Source organism: Mixophyes fleayi, chromosome 5 (assembly GCF_038048845.1).
Source record: "Mixophyes fleayi isolate aMixFle1 chromosome 5, aMixFle1.hap1, whole genome shotgun sequence".
In the NCBI taxonomy this organism is placed as follows: domain Eukaryota; kingdom Metazoa; phylum Chordata; class Amphibia; order Anura; family Limnodynastidae; genus Mixophyes; species Mixophyes fleayi.
The window spans coordinates 249391588-249407892 of NC_134406.1; the positions used below are offsets into that span (position 1 = coordinate 249391588).

General features: G+C 43.8%; 1 protein-coding gene across 4 annotated transcripts in view; it reads right to left on the reverse strand.

The window, feature by feature from the left end:
* Positions 1–1480: 1480 nt before the first annotated feature.
* The window catches only part of VPS13B (vacuolar protein sorting 13 homolog B), a 718815-nt gene continuing 703990 nt past the window's right edge, over positions 1481–16305 (reverse strand). For 2 of the 4 annotated variants that reach the window (XM_075213864.1, XM_075213867.1), the window contains exons 59-62: positions 14402–14578; positions 6486–6588; positions 4258–4507; positions 1481–4008 (exon numbers count right to left, since the gene is read on the reverse strand). In XM_075213864.1, coding sequence (XP_075069965.1) covers positions 3760–4008; positions 4258–4507; positions 6486–6588; positions 14402–14578 — 779 coding nt within the window. In that variant the 3' untranslated portion in view covers positions 1481–3759. Of the gene's footprint in view, positions 4009–4251; positions 4508–6485; positions 6589–14401; positions 14579–16305 lie in introns of all 4 variants that reach the window. The other 2 variants (XM_075213863.1, XM_075213865.1) reach the window with 1 other exon arrangement.

Genomic DNA, 16305 nt, shown 5'->3' on the forward strand with positions numbered 1-16305 from the left:
TTCAAATGAGCACTTAAAACTCACCCGTTCCTCAAAGTTTACCAGCCATCCACCTAACCCTCTCTCCATGCTCGCTCTCATCACTTCTCTCCTCCCGACCCCTTTACTCACTCCTGTGCTCGACTCCCCTTTGTGCCTGCTGTCTGTTTGTCCTCCCTTTAGGATGTAAGCTCTTATGAGCAGGACCCTCTTCCTACCAGTCTTTATACCTATTCTTACCTATGCTCCAACTTCACTATAATTGCTTTGCCTGGAGCTTCTAGAGTATTGGTAATACTCGTTTATTGTTCTGTACTGGTTTCCCTGTATGGTCTACTGTTTGTATTGTGTACGGCACAACGGAAATCTTGTGGCACCATATAAATAAAGAATAATAATAATCCTGGAGCCATCTGTTGTCCAGGTAAACGACGCACACAATGCCCTGGCTGTCACATGATGTAAAAGAAAACGATTCATCAGACCAAGCCACCTTCTTCCATTGCTCCATGGTCCCGTACTGGCGCTGACATGCCCATTGTAATCGCTTTCAGTGGTGGACAGGGGTCAGCATGGGCACTCTGACCGGTCTCCGTCTACGATGCACTGTGTGTTCTGACACCTTTCTACCAGAGACAGCATTAACTTTTTCAGCAATTTGTGCTACAGTAGCTCTTATGTGGGATTAGACCAGATGGGCTAGAGCCTTCACTCCCCAGGCACATCAATGAGCCTTGGGCGCCCAGCGACAGCGCTGGGTCACTGGTTGTCCTTCCTTGGACCACTTTTGGTAGGTACTAACCTCTGCATACCAAGAACACCCCACAAGCCCTGCAGTTTTGGAGATGCCCTGACCCAGTCATCTAGCCATCACAATTCGGCCCTTGTCAAAGTCGCTCAGATCCTTACACTTGCCTATTTTTCCTGCTTCCAACACATCAAGTTCAAGAACTGACTGTTCATTTACTGCCTAATATATCCCACCCCTTTGACAGGTGTCATTGTAACAAGATAATGTCATTCACTTCACTTGTCAGTGGTTTTAATGTTGTGGCTGATTGGTGTATATTACTGCAAAGTCTCTAAGGCACAAGGCTAAAGGCAGTTGCTGGGTAATACGGGGTATAACTATACAATAATGCATGAGTAATGCATTGTTTTTTTCTATCTATAAAATACACACAAAGGACTTTACAAAACAACATTGGTAACATTTGCAAATATACTTAAAGGCCAACAAAAATAAATTATTATTATATACCTAATATAAATTATTTTAAATGCAGTGTGTACACCATATTATGTGGATAATAAACTATTATTCTGTATAGTGGAGCCTTTACTGCAGATAGTTTACATTAAACAATAAGGTTTGGTGTATTTTGTATGTGTTATATTTTGGCATAATGCAACGTAAATAAATATACCTTTTTTCATTAGCAGTTAAATACTTATTCTACAATAATACATTTTCATATACACAATCATTTGAAAACACAGGAAACATGTATTTCTCTTTATTTCTCTTTAAATATATTCAATATATAAGAATCAGTTCTATGAAACAGTTTACAAAGGATCCCCCCATGTTTTGATTCCTAAAACCATATTTACAGTGTCATAATTTAAGCTGTGCTATTAAATACACTGACATAGCAGAGGTTCGACAGTCTCATAGCTGCAAGAAATAATACAGCGGCTCTAGAAGAAAATATTACCAGAAATACAAGGTACTGGTACCTAAAGTGCATCCGTCCTGCATAACACAGAGACGTCACTTCATGTACCCACAGGAGAACTGCAGCCATCACTGAGCCATGGAGCACTGTTAATGAGAATACAATATATCACTAGGGATTAGATATTACTGAGGTGCTTTGTGTCTCAGTGATGTCACTATTTCCAAGCGATTCTCATAAATATTTATAGGCCACAAAAATGTCTGCCTCCAATGTGTGTAGGCGACAGATAAACAGACATTTCACTACTAATACGTCTAAAGATGTGCTCTAGTCCTGCCTTCTAACTCAGACCAAGGGCTAGATTTACTAACCTTTCTAAAAAGTAAAAGTGGAGATGTTGTCCTAAGCAACCAATCAGGTTCTAGTTATCATTTATCTTATATATTCTAGGAAATGATAGCTAGAATCTGATTGGTTGCTATGGGCAACACCTCCACTTTTCCCTTATAGATGGTTTAGTAAATCTACCCCTAAGTGTATATCCCCGATGGGGCTGGGATACCTATTATCAGACTTGTCAGTACAAACTGGGCCATTTAATGAACTCACGGTATATTACATTTTGATTTTGAGAATATCTGTGAACCCCACGCTCTGCCTGTGCCCCACAAGTTACGTAGTCACACATAGGAATGGACATCATGGATGGTGAGAAGTTAATTTTTACATAATGGTAAATACCCCCAAAGATATTTGGTCCTAATTGGTTTTAAATAATGCATAGTTTAACCAGCCGTAATATTTAATTAAAGTCTGTAGACAGCAGCCATCTTGTTTTACCTTTAAACTTGTCATCTACATATGATGGAGGCACCTAAATATTCATAAAAATGCAGCCCATTGCTTCTCTAGGACATTGTGGCACACCGAGGCATGAGGCACATTGTGCCTCATGCCTGAATGATGTTGCTAGTTCAAAGTGAATTGAAAGGCTGCATATTGGCTCACCTCACAAAATGGCTGCCTCCACTCTATGTAAGTGACGCATCCAACTTGAACATCAATTTATATGTGTGCGAGTAACTACTTACATATTATAATATATATTAATATGACAAGAAGTTCTAACACATACAATGCAGAATGGCATATATATATATTGTCTGATATCTGCAGCAATATTTACCTCAGGTAAAGGCATACACTGCATTGTAACAGGAAAAAAAAACTAAGTCACTTATAATGAATGAGACACATAATAAAACTGAGCTGTTGATACTGATTTGGACATTGCTTACTGCCAATATGAATTAATTACGCACCATATTCCTAATTTCTGAATTCTGTCCACAGAATTGTCCTTTAATTATGAAGCAAGTCTGCTCATTCTGCTAATGTGACTGCTCTAGTTTGGGTTTGTAGATCATACATTATGTACAACATATAAGTGTATGTAAAGTATATATAAAATATTTATCATAAAGTTGTTACATTACTACTGATGGTGTTCACAGCATTACTATACAACACAATAATAGGATGATGTCCTGGCCTCAGTGGCTATCTGTTCTCTGGAGTGTATTATCTATGGTCTGTTTCTATGCTATAGGCCAAGATGCACACTGTGCATATATCACAAATAGTAACTAACAGTCTTTATAATGTCTAATTGTTTTTAAATGGCTGTTACACTATTTACCTATTCTCTGAACCAAACCAGGATTCTGTGAGGTGAATTGGCGTGTATTAGAAACAAGATGGCTGCCGGCTATGATCAGCATATGACTGACTGGCACTATGTTTCTGACACCCGCACAGGTCAGGAGGCACATTCATCATGTAACACTAGTGATCAAGATCTAATTTACATATGCAAAAACTTGAGCACAGACAGATTCTATATTATTCACATTGAAAGTTAAGGAAATGGAGAAAAAGGACGTTATTGCCGAACAATAAACTAACAGTTTGCAGCAATACGTTAATATCCGACCATCGGCTATACAGACAAATAAATAAGAGTGTTTGGCGCATAAGAACGCTGTAGTTGTGAGTTGAGGCCTAGCACGCAGTTATACGGATGGCCTAGAGTAGACAATCAGTAAAACCCCATGCGAAGTGCCTTATTTTTCACCATTTTGAACTTGCTGATGAATACTCTGGCAAATGGAGCCTCCACCAGAAACCTGTAAGTCTTGGTGTTGGTTGGCGGGGGTTCTGCGGCTACCACCAGGGCGGCGATGTGTAGTGATGACTGGCTGGGGATCAGGTGAGGAGAACTTTTTGCCACATAATCCACCAGTCTGCTGTACTGTTGTTCTGAGAGGCGCTCTCTAGTACCATCAGCCTGCAAGAGATCAGACATCATTGGGTTTAATAACCCTACGTACAAATACTCGTGAATTGAATTATGTACTGTACTGATGGCAGGTCTAGGTAATCAGACACACTATGCCTCAGTGAATTGATAGACTACATCCTCATGAATAATGGTTCAGCAACAAAATGGCTGCTCAGATGAATACAATATTAATATACTCTGGGGATATTCACCTTCACGTATCAATGATGAAGAGGTCTCAACACTTACACTCACCTCCTGGTCACTGGCTACCGGCTGCTGCTTCAGCTGCACGATGAGACAGTTGTCTGAGCAGCTCTCCTCCATGCAGTCCATCTCAGTGACCGGGAAGGCTTGCTGCTGGGTGTCCTCACTAATACTGACAACAAACAGCACTTCTGAGGTAAGCAGCAAGCAGCCAACATACTCTTGTCCTGAGCCACTGACAATGACCACATCCATGGCCATGTGCAGCTCCGGTCTGCCCAGAGACTGCAGCATTTTCCTGGAGAGCAGAATATGTCATCAATTAATACCTACATCTGTCATCTTACAGGGCAAAATAGAATGTATGAGCCAATAAATTAAAGTAGTCTATAGGTGGAAATGTCTTTTATACTTAACCCTTTATAGTGGTGTCAGTGCTTTAAGAAATAAAAGAAAGATATTCCTGATGGTGTCACACAAGTAGATTTCAGGCTCTGACCGCAAGTGACATTGTGGTCCAGCAGGAAACCAGCTGAAGCAAACAAATGCTCCATAATTTATCATACCTCTGCCACATGGACGATTAAACTGCTCTACATAATACCTGAGAATTGTTTTTCCGCTCAGGAAGAAATGTACTCTGAAACATTAAAAAGCTTTTTTGGCTCCCTTTCTTTGACATGATGCAGAGAGGAAAGCACATGTTTTAATAGCATGTATAATGTTGTTATAAATTCTTATTAAAGCATTGTGTAGTCCTGTACTTGTCCTGATACCTCCCATTTTATAACAATACGTCCAGAATAATAAGTTATACTTTTCATGCAATTTGATGGTGAATGGCCTCTAATGATCTTATCCTCTTCCTAATCAGAACCTCCTAATTAGCAGTAACTTCATAGTGTAATCCATTATTGGATCCTGTAACCCTCAGTTGTGATTAGATTCTCATCACTATTCCTACAGGATAACTACTAGGAGCCACTAACAGGAACAAGTGGAAAATGAATAAAGTACCACGTTCTTCACAACTGAAGTTCCCCCAAAATGTGTGAATTATTTTCCCTCACTATAAAATATTCAGCATTTCTCCCCAGGAATGGAGAGCGTCTGATATTTCTACCTCTGGTACCAAAAAAATAAATAAAGCAAAATGTATATTTTTTTTAAAAAAAGTGATATTCTGGGCTTCATTTGTGAGAGGTACCCAGAGCTTTTTATCTTATCGTCCACAGATGTCTACAATGTTACTGATCTTACTAATTGGATCTTGTGGAGCTGCAGTAGTTATCTCTGTAGCTTTTTCACCTCAGTCCTCGCACTGCACACAATAGGTAGATGCATCATTGCACCTTGATTATTGGCTGCCAATAGACTGAGCCAAGGTAACTGAGTGAAAGGCGCCAGTCATACCGCTTTCATACTGCCGCCCAGGCAGTATGCCGGGTATATGAACCTAAGATATTGCCGGGGGACAGAGTGAAATTTCTGGGTAGGCCGCGTTCATACTGAACTTTGGTCTGCCCGGGGTCTCCGTGGCAACATTAGAAGAGGAGCTCTGATTGGCTCCTCTTGTGATGTTTTTTTATTTTTACATTGTGTCTGGTGAGATCCGGGTTGAAAAACCCAGGTCGCACCATTCATAGTGCAGGCTACCCGGGACAGACCCAGGAATTACCCCACCAAAAGTCCTGGGTCTGATGATGCAGGAATTAGACCTGGGACCATTCATACAGCACCTCGACCCAGGTCGTCTGGGCTTCCCCTGACAAAAACCTGGGTTTTTGGTGCAGTATGAATGGGGTATAATATGACCCAGCGAGACCTACAGTAACTGCAGGGCCATTCTCTATTATACATACAATGTACCTATACACAGAGGGTCAAAAGCAGAAAACAGGGAGAACAACATGTATGTTTGTATGATTGATTACAAGACACTGTGCTATGTTTGAAAGCACAGAACACCAAAAGGTTGTCATGACAGTGCTGATTTAATAACCCTTCTGACCCACGTTTGTGTTTGTTATAATGTGTCCGTGTGAACTCGTATAGGGGCAAATTGATCAAACCTTCTAAAAATCAAAAGTGGAGATGTTGCCCATAACAACCAATCAGATTCTGGCTATCATTTATCTAGTACATCCTAGAACATGACAGCTAGAATCTGATTGGTTGCTATAGGAAACATCTTCACTTTTCCTTTTAGAAGGTTTGAAAAATCTACCTATTATAAGGTACATCAGGGTAGACAGGATACATATGATGGCCCTTACCAGACATATTTCACGTGACTGTTGGGTGCCTGCTGGGTCTGAAGATCGTTGGGCGGGTAGCGCTGTTTGGGGAGTTGAGAGAGGCCAGCTCCATGTAATATCCCTGTAACAGAGAGACAGAGGCATTAGTGACTGCAGACGTGATAACCTGTCATTAGTGATCACATTAACCCTCTGTAACACCATACTATAACTGGAGTAGTACTTTATAATATAAGAGGTAAATGTGTTTCACGATTCTGTTTTCTACCAATCTTCAGGGTAATGTGAAGTTATACAGCACTGTAGATTGATTGGTTTATTCATCTTTCCAGCAGAGTTATTAACATTTTTAAGGTAAAACCCAAATTAAGACAGTGGTAGATTTATCAAACCTTCTAAATAGGAGAAGTGGAGATGTTGCCCATAGCAACCAATCAGATTCTAGCTATCATTTATCAAGTACAGTCTAGAAAATCGTAGCTAGAATCTGATTGGTTGATATTAGTAACACCGCCACGTTTCCTATTTAGAAAGTTTAGCAAATCTGCCCGTAGCAGTCAGTCCTGGGACCCTTTGGACAGCCACAACCTTTATTTGCTTTGAACAATGTATTTCATTTTAATTCTTTATTATTGTTACCAGGCGCGGGCTGGGAGGTACCAGGCCGGGGGGGGGCGCACAGACGGCCGCATCACGTGACACGCAATGCGGCCGCGTCATAAGGACGCGGCCGCATCACGTGTCACGTGATGCGGCCACCTGTGCGCTGACGCGGCCGCATTGGATGCGGCCGCCGGTAAAATAATAAAGAATATTACATCCACGGCGGGGGACGGGGGGAGGCGGCCGCCCCGAACAGCCGCTAGACTAAGCGGCCCGGGTGCCTGCTGTCCCCGATTCCACCCCGCCCCTGATTGTTACTAACTATAACATGATTAGGAAAATAGGTACTTGTATGAAAGAGTCCACACAGAGAACAGCAATGCTGTGTGGGGCCTAAAATAATGGGATCAGTCAGAATGTAAAAGGGGATATTGGAAAATACATGGGTAACGCCCGCTGTCTACATGTGTGGTCTAACTCATGTGATCCGTTTTCAGAAAAACCACTAAGGGCAGGATGCTTGAGTTGAACGTACGCCGGTTTGAGTAAGGTAAATGATGATAATATGCATTGCGCGTGCCTACAAGAGAGCATCATATATGCGTCATGCAGACTTGTGCACATCTGACACTTGCGCCTCATTGCGACTGGAGAGGCAATAGGGGAGGGAAGAGCGCGGTCTGACGTAGGCTGAGTACAATACGCGCTGATGATGATGGCGGTCGCCCCTTCTTATTGGCCGAACGTGACTTCACCTCTGCAGCTGATAGGTGCCTTCTGCATTGATCGTACTTCTATTTAGGATTTTTGGGGTATTTAAAAAATGTTTTTGATACTTTCGTTTGTACGCAAGGAGGAGTATTATATCTGCTGTATTATATGAGGCCTAATAGTGAAAGTATTTTTCGCTATCAAAACAAATGTCAACAAACTTTCTTGTGCTTCTGACCTGGTTGTGTGTATGCTATGTGGCTGTATGTATGCCCGACGTAGCCTGGTGTGCAGAGGTACTTTTATAGGCTACTTTTTCAAGTGTAAATTACGTCCAATATGTGGCCTACTCAGCATCAGGCCCTAAATGAACAATTCTGTCCAATCTGGTCATAGACAAATAGGAGATATATCCAGTCTTAGGATGTCAGCATCGGACTGTGCTGAAGAATCAGGTATCACTCAATGCATCAGACAAGTGTTAAAACACACTTATATAGTAGAAAATTATTAAATAGGCCCATTGTCAGCTCTCCTTAATCGACATAATAACCCACTTTTTATGCCACGTCAAATAGGTTAAGAAACTCCTGCTTTACAACTTTAAATTACAGTACAGCTAGAGCATACCTCCCAACATTTGGGTAGGCAGCAGTGGGACAGGGAGAGTGCCCACATCCCGGCTAGGCTGCCCTGTTCCCTCCTTCTGTCCATACACCTTAAATTCCCTGCGCACGGCATCCGTTCACTGCTGCTCTGACATGCAGAGAATACCTCCCAACTTCCCCACTGCTGCTCTGACATGCAGAGAATACTTCCCAACCTCTGCACTGCTGCTCTGACATGCAGAGAATACTTCCCAACTTCCCCACTGCTGCTCTGACATGCAGAGAATACTTCCCCACTGCTGCTCTGACATGCAGAGAATACTTCCCAACATTCCCAATGCTGCTCTGACATGCAGAGAATACTTCCCCACTGCTGCTCTGAAATGCAGAGAATACTTCCTCACTGCTGCTCTGACATGCAGAGAATACTTCCCAACTTCTCCACTGCTGCTCTGAAATGCAGAGAATACTTCCCCACTGCTGCTCTGACATGCAGATAATACTTCCCAACTTCCGCACTCCTGCTCTGACATGCAGAGAATACTTCCCAACTTCCGCACTGCTGCTCTGACATGCAGAGAATACTTCCCCACTGCTGCTCTGAAATGCAGAGAATACTTCCCAACTTCCCCACTGCTGCTCTGACATGCAGAGAATACTTCCCAACTTTTCCACTGCTGCTCTGACATGCAGAGAATACTTCCCAACTTCCCCACTGCTGCTCTGACATGCAGAGAATACTTCCCCACTGCTGCTCTGACATGCAGATAATACTTCCCAACTTCCCCACTGCTGCTCTGACGTGCAGAGAATACTTCCCAACTTCCCCACTGCTGCTCTGACATGCAGAGAATACTTCCCAACTTCCCCACTGCTGCTCTGACATGCAGAGAATACTTCCCAACTTCCCCACTGCTGCTCTGACGTGCAGAGAATACTTCCCCACTGCTGCTCTGACATGCAGAGAATACTTCCCCACTGCTGCTCTGACATGCAGAGAATACTTCCCAACTTCTCCACTGCTGCTCTGACATGCAGATAATACTTCCCAACTTCTCCACTGCTGCTCTGACATGCAGAGAATACTTCCCAACTTCCCCACTGCTGCTCTGAAATGCAGAGAATACTTCCCAACTTCCCCACTGCTGCTCTGACATGCAGAGAATACTTCCCAACTTTTCCACTGCTGCTCTGACATGCAGAGAATACTTCCCAACTTCCCCACTGCTGCTCTGACATGCAGAGAATACTTCCCCACTGCTGCTCTGACATGCAGATAATACTTCCCAACTTCCCCACTGCTGCTCTGACGTGCAGAGAATACTTCCCAACTTCCCCACTGCTGCTCTGACATGCAGAGAATACTTCCCAACTTCCCCACTGCTGCTCTGACATGCAGAGAATACTTCCCAACTTCCCCACTGCTGCTCTGACGTGCAGAGAATACTTCCCCACTGCTGCTCTGACATGCAGAGAATACTTCCCCACTGCTGCTCTGACATGCAGAGAATACTTCCCAACTTCTCCACTGCTGCTCTGACATGCAGATAATACTTCCCAACTTCTCCACTGCTGCTCTGACATGCAGATAATACTTCCCAACTTCCACACTGCTGCTCTGACGTGCAGAGAATACTTCCCAACTTCCACACTGCTGCTCTGACGTGCAGAGAATACTTCCCAACTTCCGCACTGCTGCTCTGACATGCAGAGAATACTTCCCAACTTCTCCACTGCTGCTCTGAAATGCAGAGAATACTTCCCCACTGCTGCTCTGACATGCAGAGAATACTTCCCAACTTCTCCACTGCTGCTCTGACGTGCAGAGAATACTTCCCAACTTCTCCACTGCTGCTCTGAAATGCAGAGAATACTTCCCCACTGCTGCTCTGACATGCAGAGAATACTTCCCCACTGCTGCTCTGACATGCAGATAATACTTCCCAACTTCCGCACTGCTGCTCTGACATGCAGAGAATACTCCCCAACATTCCCAATGCTGCTCTGACATGCAGAGAATACTTCCCAACTTCCGCACTGCTGCTCTGACATGCAGAGAATACTTCCCAACTTCCGCACTGCTGCTCTGACATGCAGAGAATACTTCCCAACTTCTGCACTGCTGCTCTGACATGCAGAGAATACTTCCCAACTTCCGCACTGCTGCTCTGACATGCAGAGAATACTTCCCAACTTCCGCACTGCTGCTCTGACGTGCAGAGAATACTTCCCAACTTCCGCACTGCTGCTCTGACATGCAGAGAATACCTCCCAACTTCCCCACTGCTGCTCTGACATGCAGAGAATACTTCCCAACCTCTGCACTGCTGCTCTGACATGCAGAGAATACTTCCCAACATTCCCAATGCTGCTCTGACATGCAGAGAATACTTCCCCACTGCTGCTCTGACATGCAGAGAATACTTCCTCACTGCTGCTCTGACATGCAGAGAATACTTCCCAACTTCTCCACTGCTGCTCTGAAATGCAGAGAATACTTCCCCACTGCTGCTCTGACATGCAGATAATACTTCCCAACTTCCGCACTCCTGCTCTGACATGCAGAGAATACTTCCCAACTTCCGCACTGCTGCTCTGACATGCAGAGAATACTTCCCCACTGCTGCTCTGAAATGCAGAGAATACTTCCCAACTTCCCCACTGCTGCTCTGACATGCAGAGAATACTTCCCAACTTTTCCACTGCTGCTCTGACATGCAGAGAATACTTCCCAACTTCCCCACTGCTGCTCTGACATGCAGAGAATACTTCCCCACTGCTGCTCTGACATGCAGATAATACTTCCCAACTTCCCCACTGCTGCTCTGACGTGCAGAGAATACTTCCCAACTTCCCCACTGCTGCTCTGACATGCAGAGAATACTTCCCAACTTCCCCACTGCTGCTCTGACATGCAGAGAATACTTCCCAACTTCCCCACTGCTGCTCTGACGTGCAGAGAATACTTCCCCACTGCTGCTCTGACATGCAGAGAATACTTCCCCACTGCTGCTCTGACATGCAGAGAATACTTCCCAACTTCTCCACTGCTGCTCTGACATGCAGATAATACTTCCCAACTTCTCCACTGCTGCTCTGACATGCAGATAATACTTCCCAACTTCCACACTGCTGCTCTGACGTGCAGAGAATACTTCCCAACTTCCACACTGCTGCTCTGACGTGCAGAGAATACTTCCCAACTTCCGCACTGCTGCTCTGACATGCAGAGAATACTTCCCAACTTCTCCACTGCTGCTCTGAAATGCAGAGAATACTTCCCCACTGCTGCTCTGACATGCAGAGAATACTTCCCAACTTCTCCACTGCTGCTCTGACGTGCAGAGAATACTTCCCAACTTCTCCACTGCTGCTCTGAAATGCAGAGAATACTTCCCCACTGCTGCTCTGACATGCAGAGAATACTTCCCCACTGCTGCTCTGACATGCAGATAATACTTCCCAACTTCCGCACTGCTGCTCTGACATGCAGAGAATACTCCCCAACATTCCCAATGCTGCTCTGACATGCAGAGAATACTTCCCAACTTCCGCACTGCTGCTCTGACATGCAGAGAATACTTCCCAACTTCCGCACTGCTGCTCTGACATGCAGAGAATACTTCCCAACTTCTGCACTGCTGCTCTGACATGCAGAGAATACTTCCCAACTTCCGCACTGCTGCTCTGACATGCAGAGAATACTTCCCAACTTCCGCACTGCTGCTCTGACGTGCAGAGAATACTTCCCAACTTCCGCACTGCTGCTCTGACATGCAGAGAATACTTCCCAACTTCCACACTGCTGCTCTGACGTGCAGAGAATACTTCCCAACTTCCGCACTGCTGCTCTGACATGCAGAGAATACTTCCCAACTTCCACACTGCTGCTCTGACGTGCAGAGAATACTTCCCAACTTCCGCACTGCTGCTCTGACATGCAGAGAATACTTCCCAACTTCCACACTGCTGCTCTGACGTGCAGAGAATACTTCCCAACTTCCGCACTGCTGCTCTGACATGCAGAGAATACTTCCCAACTTCTGCACTGCTGCTCTGACATGCAGAGAATACTTCCCAACTTCTGCACTGCTGCTCTGACATGCAGAGAATACTTCCCAACTTCCGCACTGCTGCTCTGACGTGCAGAGAATACTTCCCAACTTCCGCACTGCTGCTCTGACATGCAGAGAATACTTCCCAACTTCCACACTGCTGCTCTGACGTGCAGAGAATACTTCCCAACTTCCGCACTGCTGCTCTGACATGCAGAGAATACTTCCCAACTTCCCGGAAAAGGATGACCATAGGAATGGTCACTGATCTTCATAATCCTTATAAAAGTTCTCAAAATGTATGAATTATTTTACCTTACAGATCCTTCAATTTTCTTAGGGATGACCTCCACCCTATATCTCTAGGTGGGCGTTTTCCAAAACAAAAAAAATAAATAATATTAAAGGTTTCCTGTAGTTGTGGTGGGCCTATTTTCTGAGATGGACCTGGACCACCTCAATAATCCAGTCCAATTTCAGTCATGTAAACAAACAGCCAAACCAACTGATAAATTCACCACCCACTGGCCTGTGCTGTAGCGTCTTGAACCTACTTTCACTCTTGTTTATACAAAATATATTCCAGACAACTGGTGTCCGGCCTGTCAGAGCCTGAACGGGCATGGAACAGGTTACATACTCTGCTGTCCAGCTTTACACAGAGCGCAGGATTTGGACAAACAGAACTTTAATAAAATGATGTCATTTCTTTGGAAGCCAGTTCTGCAGCTTGTAGCTAATTCTTTAAACGTTAAAATGCAATGGCAGTGCACTTAACCCTCATGATCTTGCATTAGCTAAAACCCCAAAAATTAATGTTTGAAAGCCAACCTTATATTAGCAATTAGTGGAAACCTAATACTCTTGAGAGCCATCCATCTCTGAATGGTATCACACACATCGTTTACAAGTTACACAGAAAGAACTGAGGCTGAAGTTAACGTCCTCCCTTTAAAAATAAAATTCTTCTCTATACGTGTCATGGATGGTAAAATTGAAAAAACAAACAGTTTGCCTAGATACGGTATTTATAGAGAAGTTACTTAATCCAGCTGTTAAACATTGATACATATAGGTTTACGAGTTCTCTGGAGACATGTGCTTTCGGGGATGTTGCAGCCAGTGCCAGCAAGCGCAGGACGACGGCAAGAACTATTTAAACAGGTCTGGATGAGAAAAACGGAGAGGCGAAGAAGATACAACATGTGCGTATTCTGATGGCTTGTAAAGGTTTAATAAATGAGGCATGGTCATTAGACCAAGAATTAGTGCTTTGTAAAACCTTCAGCGATGCTATAAAACGTTTTTACGGGGATATGAATCTGCAGAAAAACCAGAGAGCGAGGATATGTTCTGCTGGGATGGGAACGAGCACAGCCTGATTTTTCCACTGCAAAATATACATCCCACTTCGTAAAGATTTAAATGGGGGGAAAAAAAAGCTACATTTGCTCATGGATTTCACGTACATTAGGTGCATTATAAAGCGGCAGCCTGAAATGTAATAGGCCTCAGAATTCACCATGTCCTACTCCCTAATTCCATTATCACTGACATTATATCACTTACCATTAGATTTTATGATATCGTTATATTGTATTACCACTAACTTTTATGTGGCCACTCAGACTGGAACGAAGCAAACTGATAGCTGCTCGGCCTATATTGTTAAAAGGAATATATTTTAGAAATCGTGGTCTTTAAATGTAACTTTCACTTCTACCAAATTGGTTTGTAACAGGTCCAATAATAGTTTGGGGAGTATTTATACACACAATGAAATAGCAGGAGAATGGGACCTGGTCCCAAGAGCTTATAATCTAAAGGTGATAATGAGACGTAAGGCAAAGCTTGTTTTGTACAGTGGCCCCGTCATGTATCACAGAGATGAACTTTGTCCATGGTGTCAATGTACAAATGAACATAACGACAGTCACTTAATCCCAGCCCAGCTTACCGTATCCCGTCTGCGACACCAGCTCGGCGGCTCCTCCGATTGGCTTGGTAAAGACGCCAACGATCCCTTTCCCCACGCCAGAGATCACGCCTTTGGCCTTATGTCCCGCGGAAGCCTGGGCCTCCGAGGTCCGCTGAAAGTTCTGCATGGGCTGATCGACGATGCCAGCTATCGCTCCTGAAAAAACAGTATTCCGTTACAGGCTTTATTTTACATAAGAGGGGACACACAATCCAAGAGGGAACATTTAAACTGAGAGGTGGAGTTGTGTATGGACAACGGTGTAACCCTACCTTCTGTTTAATGCATTGACCAATTATATCAACTTTACCCTGTTACGACGCCGAGGGCCTGAATTTTGGAGCCATCTACATCACCTATCATCCAAGTTTGCCGCCACCTAGTACTCTGTGAGCTCTTGCAGTAAGTAACTCTGCTCTGATTAATGATCTATTCCTGAACGGCCTGCTAGGAACGGCCTTGTCAGGGAACATTCTTCATCCACCGAGTTACAGAGTAGTGACTGCACCCAGCCAACACATGACATATATTTCTGCCTTTACAGTCTCTTGTTTAAAAAACCAATAGACCTCATGAAACATGATAATCTTGAGCTAGGGACTGAAACACTTAATTTCTTTGGAGTGAATGAGAGAATATTAACTTTACCATGGGACGCAGTCATTTCGAGCGATTTAATGATATTGCTTTTTTTTTTTTTTTTTTCAAGTCTTCTCGTTTTTCTTCAGATATTTTGGAGCACAGAGATTTAAAAGGCTTTTGTAGACGAAGGTGACATTCAAAAATCTGTCACTGCCATAGCCAGGTTTGCTATCTCCAATAACACAAAAATACCTCTGCTCGTGTATCATGGCTGCAGACATCAACGGGGAATCTGCGGACTGTGTTTGCTTTGGAGCACGTAAATGGATATATGTGGGGGGCTCCTCAAAGATGGCTGGAGAGGGGAACGTTCTCACGGTCTTGTCTACGTATCACTCATCGCTGAACACAGCTCTGGCTGCTCGTTGGGGTTTTATAGATTTGACATAGTATTTGATTTTAGAAACAATGCATTGTGTTTATGGCAGTACTGGGCCCACACTCACCCACGAGACAGAAACTGAACACAAATTAAACAGGTTTTATTTTGTCCTGGCTTCACACCGAGGTCAGGACAATGAAGCATGCAATGTATATAGCCAAGATGTAATGTTAGTTTTTCACACTTAATATCCCATTAGTGGTAAGAGCAGAACAATGTGAGGTTAAACCCTTTTGCATGATCAGTGCACATTTCAACGGGATAGATACTCTTTCCCACCCAAAAAAGGTCATTATTTTAATGGGACGTCTTTAACGCCATCTGTCCGTGGAAACGTATTCATAAGTGCGCATAAAGTAATGAATTAAAAATGAACACATGTGATCCATGAAATAAAGCAGTCACAATTATTATTATCGTAGACTTGGAAGGCGCCACAGTGCTCCGCAGCACCATACAGTAGGGAAGACAAGGACATACATAAAACAGGGACATACAAGGTAGACAAAATAAACGCAGACATGAAAACAAAGGGTATGGAGGATCCTGCTCATTAGAGAGCTTACATTCTAAGTGGAAGAGGGCACAGCTGAAACAAGAGGAGCTAGTGTGGCTCAGAGTGGAGATTGGGGTAGCTGTGAGGGTGCATTAGGATGAATAGTGTTATCGGGGATCCGGTCACCTCTAAAAAAGAGATAGGTTTTCAAAGAGCATCTAACGATTTGAAGGCTGTGGGAAAGTCTAATTAAGCGTGGTAGGAAATTCTATAAGTGGGAAGCAGCACGGAAGAAGTCTTGTAGGTGGGAGTGAGAGGTGGTGACCAGAGATGAGACAAAGTGCAGGTCAGAGGTAGATCTAA